Source organism: Schistocerca piceifrons, chromosome 8, assembly GCF_021461385.2.
Source record: "Schistocerca piceifrons isolate TAMUIC-IGC-003096 chromosome 8, iqSchPice1.1, whole genome shotgun sequence".
In the NCBI taxonomy this organism is placed as follows: Eukaryota; Metazoa; Arthropoda; class Insecta; order Orthoptera; family Acrididae; genus Schistocerca; species Schistocerca piceifrons.
In genome coordinates, this window is record NC_060145.1 from 199,252,048 (window position 1) to 199,260,056 (window position 8,009).

Here is an 8,009-nt window from a genome sequence, read left to right on the forward strand (position 1 = left end):
CAGTCAGTAAGCACCTGAAGATGACAAGCAGCTGTCCCATTGAAATATTGTGCAGCTTCCACAGCGTTATCCAAGCCAATGTCTGTAAACCAATGAAGCACTGTCAATATAATCAGTGCACAATATTACGCTACATAGATCAAGAGAAAAAGCATGAAGACACACATGGCATGCTTCTGTTAAATAAGGAATCACTAAACTTTGCCATGCAAAATACAACAAAGAAACACCACATCTGGCACTATTCAACAAGCAATTACTACCTAACCACAGGCTATGTATGGTCCTCTTAAGGCCTTCAAAGATGAAATACTATGATTCCACATTCAGCTTATGAAACTAATGTTTACGCTGAAGTTCTTACCATGTAATGTAGAGTGTCATGGGAAGCTGGGGAGTCACTAGAATTCAGATGTTCTGCAGAAGCTGACAAAGTTTTAACTGGTTTTGCCTGCTTCCTTCCAAGGGTTGCACATTTGTCCATCTGAACCTGTTGAAGATTCCTGGTCTGGTCTTCACTACATGAAAATGGTTCTGCATAAATATGCTCCTCACTGTATGACTTCTGAATTGTACCATACAGCCCATGTTCACTGTCCAATTTTCTTCGGTTTGTAGCAACATCAACAAAGAATTTGCTCAGTCTTTCAGCTGGTTTCTCATAGAAGTGAGTCTGACAGTACAAGAGATTGGTGTTTGTTGCACAATTTAGGGAACTGAGACAGTTGCTTAGCACAGATGATGTCTCTGCCACAACTGGTGGCGGCTGGACGACAGCTGGTGATTGGGCGACAGATGCACGGCTACCTGAGGTCCCTCTATCCTGATCTGTACTATTGGCTGATGGCACACGTGGGGTAATTACAGCAATACCTTTCTGCTGGTGTGTTATAAGGGCATCTTCTAATTTCTTCAGCATCAGAAGGGGCTCAGTCCTAGAACGCTGTGGCTTGCTTGGGACTGGTCGAGATGCATTGTTTTCCTTCGTTGCACTAAACTGAATGACTTTCTCCTGAACTTTACTTTTTGTTGCTGGAGAATGAGCAAAAGTTCTTGGTGGCTTCTTTGGAGGAGGGCCTTGGGGAAGTGGTGATTTCAAGGCGACTCTCAAACTGTCTGTTAATTCAAGTGCACAATTATTGCTCAAGTCCGGCGCATTTCTTTTGTGAACACCACCTTTAAAACATTTGTTATTAACAGTATTCTCTTCCACTTTTTTGCAGCTACTCTCGCTTGCAGTATCACCAACCTGCTTTGTAACTTCATCACATTCATATTGGCTAAATACAGGCTCAATAGTATTCTTAGTGTTACTGATACCCTGTAAATTACAATTTGACTGTATATCAATTGATTTTGGCTTGGGCTTTGGTGTGTATGTGTTTACCTTTTGCTGCTTTATGCTGTCATCAAGGTCATGTCTTTTAAGCTCTGCTACAGACACAGTCCCACTTTTTTGATCTCTCTGCTGATTTTTAACACCATGTGATGAACTCTGCGTCACTGGATCCCTACCATTAGAAGTTGGCAGTAGGACGTCTCCATTCTTTTTGTTCTCCAGTTCTGCTATTGTTTTAATGACACATTGTACAGCATTAGCCCTACTACGAAAAGTATTTCTTGGTGGGTTAAAACATGTATTTCTAGTATGAACTGATATTTCATTTGATTTGTTTGTATTTAAGTTTTCTTTCTGCTCTGCTTCGAATATTTTAACTTTTGTATTGAATAAAGCATTGTCTACCTTACCACTGCCACCTGAGAAGTCTTTTGCTACTATATTCTTGTCACAACGAAAAGCTGGCGTTCGTCTAATGTGTGATTTCGTGGACGAATTACTATGATCCCACTTCTCTCTATTTTTTCCACCACCTTGAGGAGACGCAACCCACTCACGCGATGCGCCGTCTTTTATGTGCAGATTTGAAATTGCTTCTTTCCCAGCAGTTTTCTGCTGTTTCTTGGCGCAGATATCAGGCCGACTAAGAGGTTTCACCGGAGGCAGAGAAATTTCAGTTCCACCTTCAAATTTTTTTCTGATATTTTCAATTCTGCCTCTAAGTTCACGAGGTGGCCTATATGCCATCATCAGATTTGAATCACTGGGATCATTACTGTCATCATTTACACACAAAGTGCTCACAAGGGCAAAAAATGTCATTTACATTATAAAGCTGAAGTCCAAAACGCTTAAAATGCAACTTGGCTGCTACATTGTCTGTTCCCGGTGTAAACTAAATAGCATCCTGAAGGCGCTGATGGTGGGATGCACAATTTCTACTCAGCTACATCTGTTTCTACGGTTATGTCTCACGATATTTAAGAGGCATATTATCTACTGCTGACGGTAACAACAGGTCTTTAACCTGCTTTTAATTTTTATGCGACGCATTGCCTAACGAACTTATTTACGACAAGCCTCAATAGTTGGCTACTATTTTTTACTACATAAGGGCAATCGTCATATGAAAACTTACATCAATCACTATTTAATGTATTTCGAAACATTCTTGTTAGCACTGTTTACTGTCACTGCCATGACGTAATAACGACGCACACACGAAACACGTTAACGAGTTATTTTGTTTACGTTGCACGAATAAAACACACATTCAACGATGTCGTTGGATGATCAGCAACATAAACTGCTAAAATTATTGTTTGTTATTATACAGAAGAGAACACACCCTGATTTACAGTTCAGACTGCTGACAGCTGATGGCTGGAATGTAACCTCTCTAACGGTAACTAATTTTTTACAAATGTAAATAAAGTACAAAAATATGGACAAAACCTTGCTACAATAAAATAAAAATGCAATGTACATACGCAACAGACAAAGACAATCAAGAATCAATACAATGGCATTTTACAAGTGAATGAAAAAGTTGACTACCTGAAAACGGCACTCTTTGCAGTGGGTTAAAGAACTTTGGCGGCATAACGCGCTCGATTCAACTTTATGTTCGGAGCTTTCTCACATTTGCTTATTCACTAGAAAGAACTTGCAGTACGAGAAATCCTTAGATACGTACAGAGTGCCTTTAAATACGCAAATAACTTGTCAACTACCAGGGACTAATTAACGTCTCAACTAAATGGACGGAGGATGAAACAGTCGAGGGCAGCGTTCCTGTATTCGACATGTGTGCTTATTATTGTGTCTTTCTCCAGTTTGAAACCTAAAAAACAATAACAGTATGATATTTTCGCTTTATACGCTATCTATTGTGAAAATAAATGAAAAATCAGAGAGACGTGAAAATTTCTAAAACGAGTGGCAATGCTGCTGAATCACGACAATGGCAAGCGTAACGAGTTGCCATTATTGTTCCGAGGTACCAGTAAATGCTTTAAATACTTATTTGAAGTGTATTTTAGTTCGTTATGCACCACAATCAGAACCTCTTAGGCTCAATGCACACTAGATAATAACAGCAGCCCGTGCTCGCAGCGAGTTCGTGGCGTCAGCAAATGTTTTTAGTCCACAAACACAGCGGCATGTAGCGATGATCCCGCAGCAGTAATAGGTTAGGAACCACCCAGTATGCTCTTGGAGACAGAAGAAGGCAGGCAGTGTTTGCTTATTTAATTTACGAAAACATTAACAAACGCAACAAGAGGTTTAGACTCACCCAATGATTAGTTCACGACTGCTGAATGGAGCGCTCTTGACACTGTTTATGGGTTTAAGTGGAGATGAAACTAAGTTGTTTATTTTCGAATGAATGTACAGCTGTTTGATGAATTATAAGTAAAATAACAGTTATATCGTCAACGGTTGATCTTTTGCAGATGTCTTTGTAAATCTGTGTGGGAAGCCTTGCACGTACAGAAATTAATAGAAGGAACCTGGCTGAAAAATTCCAAGGGATTTGGAAAGCGTGCTATGTGATCCGGACAATGAAATCTGATCAACTCGAGGAGGAAGTTCAGTTAACAGTAGAAGAAATGTCTTCGCTGGTTATAGACATCGCTGGTAAAGTACCACGGTGAAATAAACGTATATGTGTCAGGTCGGTAACAATCGTAGTGAACAATGAATAAATTTATCACCGAACGTGAAAGGTTATTGAATTTATATCAATATCGGAATGTATGCAGTTATGTATTTTGTGGCTCCAATACAATAAAGCACAGATTACATTGAACCAGCTGAAGCATCAGAATTTATTTAAAATGTTATTGATAACTGAAGATTTGTTCATGCAGATGAATGGGCTGTCGCCAGGGAGCAAAGCATTTGCTGCTTAGCGCTATGTCAAGTTGTAAATGGCCGCAGTCGAGCAAAACCGCCACCTCTAGAACACAAACACAGAACAGTTTACCTATGTCTCCTCTCTCCCGATTCGGTTTCGCTGCGAAACCCGCACAAAACTTTAAACGCAACAGAAACAACGGAATCTGTTCTTAATCCCATCATGATAGTCTTTGCGGCTTGTGCCCCTTATTTCAAGTATTTTTTTCATGCGTTGAGTTAACAAATACAAATTCAAACCGGCTGCATCCATGTTAGGCTAACGGCAGCTTTGCCGGAGTTGCGAACGCGTGTGCACTGCCCCACTTACCTACAATGATTGCTGCTTCGCGGCGATCGGCGAGATCGCTGCGATTGAGCAGTGGCTGGCGAACACATTTATCTCGCGGCGATTTCGCAACGCCACCGCTGTAGTGTGCGCGGCTAAAACGCGCGAAAAATGACGCTGCGACCGCTCGCAATAGTAAATCGCTCTTGTGCATCGAGCCTTAATGTTGGGACATGGAATCAAGACCTGTATATAAGGCATGGGCAATATTTAACGTAAATATTATTTAACAATTTCGTGAGGTGTACGTATTAATTTTACTTTACACGCGGCACCCTATTATTTATTTAATAGGGTAGGACTGACCAACAGTAAGAAGAATTTACACCGTTCATCTTGTTTTTCGATAGCAAGGAGAACTATCCAGTTTTTATTGCAAGGCTTTTCTTCTTACTGTTATAATCATGGTCATTTTAAATAAATCAATGCCATTAGAGTCCTGTCACCGTAAGATGTAGCCTGCGAGTTCTGTCTCGCAACCTGCCGCGCACAGTTAGGCTGGCTTCACACAACTCCCATCGCGAGGCACATCTCAGCAACGAACGCATGCTTCACACAGCGCGGCAGTGCACGGCGCCTGCGACGTCTCTCAGCTCGAACAGGAATTTCTACCTGTGACGGGATGCGACTGTTTCTCTTGGTTAGTACACATCGGCGCTTGCAGTCTTGGAGGAATGGGAGTTATAATATAACACGCCAGCAATCAGTGACCTCGGCAAGTAGTTGACGGGTTCAGTGTACTTGTATCAGTATTGTCATACACATACAGCAAAAATGAACGAAACCATTAATGTTTGGAACGTTTTAAATATTGTGGTATCCAAGTTACGAAGGCGTTTTCCAACGGGAGGCGGTGTAGGACAGATGACGACACTTTCGCAATGTTTTTGGTGGACCTGATTATTAAAAAACATGAATATTTATTTGATTGCTCAACTGAAGTTACACTGGATAGAATAGTGGATGAAGAAAACGAGTTTATAGATGAAATGCGAGTAATAATGTTCAAGATTGAAAGAAATCAAATACTGTTAGTATTTAAAAAAAAATTCATAACGTCTTGAACATATTTACGATATTATCATACACCTCCATATAAAGTTGCGCCCTGTAGCTCATTACTGAAGAAACATCAATCGATAAAAAGAGCATCGAACGTCAAAGTAACATTTGATTATGTGGAGAAAAAAGACGTAGTCTACATCCACTTAACAGAAACAAGGCAGTCAAAGAACTCGAGGAAAAAACAGTACATTCCATCCCAATTTTGACAGAACAAGGGATGACGGAAACTGTGTTCATTACTGGTACCTGAAATTTTGGGCAATGTACAAACAAAGAGAATTTGGGCATACGAAGTTTAAATGTTCCATAGCTTACATAGCACTTCTCAAGAAAGACTGCAGAATGTGCCGTAGACACATCGTTGGTCCCATGACAGCCAGAGATGTGCAGGAAGACCAAGAATTCGCGTCTGGGTCCGTTTTTGTCGAAGACGTAAACCAATTTCAGATACAGTCACACTGCATTTGGACATCTGACCAAAGTGGATTTAATTCTCAACTAACTTCTGGTGCGACACTCTAAAAAAGGGAAAAATCAACAGTTGCCTTCGTTCAGTCTGCACAGCACACAGTACAGCTCACAGTTATACAACAGATGTTGGACTTTCAATGAGTTGACACCTAACAAAAAACTCTACATTTGCATCCAGGGAAAAACTTTTGGCCCAAAAGTTAAAAAGGCTATTGAAGACTATCTTCCACCATGCATATATTTACAGGCTAACACTAGTGGGTAAATGTCAAAAGTCCATTTTTTAATCCTTTTACATGAACGTGTTAATGCCAATGTCGGGGTAAATATGTAGAGGTGTTTACCACTTTGTGATTCTTCGAGTGCTCACAAGGACACCACAGTAGTAAATGATTCATTTGCGTGTAAAGACACTGAATCCATGATCATTCCGCCAAAAACAATAAAATACATACAGCCTTTGGATGAGTATTTCTTCCGGTAATATAAAGCATATACGAGAAGGATAACAGACTTTATAAGGAATCTCTGCCACGACTTCGACAGTAAATAAGGAAATAGAATTATGATGAAAATGCGTTATATTATTCATAACCAGCTGTCTGCTCCAGTGTACCAGCCAATACGCCTGGTAAGCGATTGGATACAATATTCCTGCACATGTTGCTGAATGTAAGAATGATTCAAGCGGAAACTGATTTTGCAGCTCGAGAATGTGATTCTGAGGAATGTCTAGAAATTGCTTTCGCCAAATGTGCCTACTGCGATTCTGCATATTGTTTCATGCATTTTCTTGAGGAACTGCATGTACATTTTTAAAGTCTGAGAGCAGGCAAACTAAGAGTAACGCAAGTGAATGCTTTCACCATCTTAATGACAGTTATGAATAAAGCTTCTAAATACAACTGGAACACCGAATTCCTGTTCGAGCCAGGTCCTCCCCCCGTGAGAATAGGCACAGCTGTACAGTAAGTGATCAAAAGTATACGGACACCTGGCTGAAAATGACTTACAAACTCGTGGTACCCTCCATCAGTAATGGTGGAATTCAATATGGTCCACCCTTAGCCTTGATGACAGCTTCCACTCTCGCAGGCATACGTTCAATCAGGTGCTGGAAGGTTTCTTGGGGAATGGCAGCCCATTCTTCATGGAATGCTGCACTGAGGAGAGGTATCGATGTCGGTCGGTGAGACCTGACACGAAGTCGGCGTTCCAAAGCATCCGAAAGATGTTCTATAGGGTTCAGGCCAGTCAATTACAGGGATGTTATGGTCGTGTAACCACTCCGCCACAGGCCGTGAATTATGAACAGTTACTCGATCGTGTTGAAAGACGCAATCCCCATCCCTGAATTGCTCTTCAACATTGGGAAGCAAGAAGTTGCTTAAAACATCAATGTAGGCCTGTGCTGTGATAATTGCCACGCAAAACAACTAGGTGTGCAAGCCCCCTCCATGAAAAACACGACCACACCATAACACCACCGCTTCCAAATTTTACTGTTGGCACTATACATGCTGGCAGATGAAATTCACCGGCCATTCGCCATAACCACACTCTGCCATCGGATCGCCACATTGTGTACCGTGATTCGTCACTCCACACAACGTTTTTCCACTGTTCAATCGTCCAATGTTTACGCTCCTTACGCCAAGAGAGGTGTCGTTTGGCATTTACCGGCGTGATGTGTGGCTTATGAGCAGCCGCTGTTGTGCTGTCCCTTGACGTTTCCACTTCACTATCACATCGGAAACAGTGGATCTAGGGATGTTTAGGAGTGTGGAAATCTCGCGTAGACACGTATGACACAAGTGACACCCAATCACTTGGCCACGTTCGAAGTCCATGAATTCCGCGGAGCGCCCCATTCTGCTCTCTCGCGAT

At 41.4% G+C, this 8,009-nt stretch overlaps 1 protein-coding gene across 1 annotated transcript in view; it reads right to left on the minus strand.

The window, feature by feature from the left end:
* LOC124711272 overlaps nucleotides 1-2,480 on the minus strand; it is a 139,327-nt gene extending 136,847 nt beyond the window's left edge. Inside the window, exon 1 of the mRNA XM_047241256.1 lies at nucleotides 365-2,480. Coding sequence (XP_047097212.1) covers nucleotides 365-2,161 — 1,797 coding nt within the window. The 5' untranslated portion in view covers nucleotides 2,162-2,480. The remainder of the gene's footprint in view (nucleotides 1-364) is intronic.
* Between the last annotated feature and the right edge of the window lie 5,529 nt (nucleotides 2,481-8,009).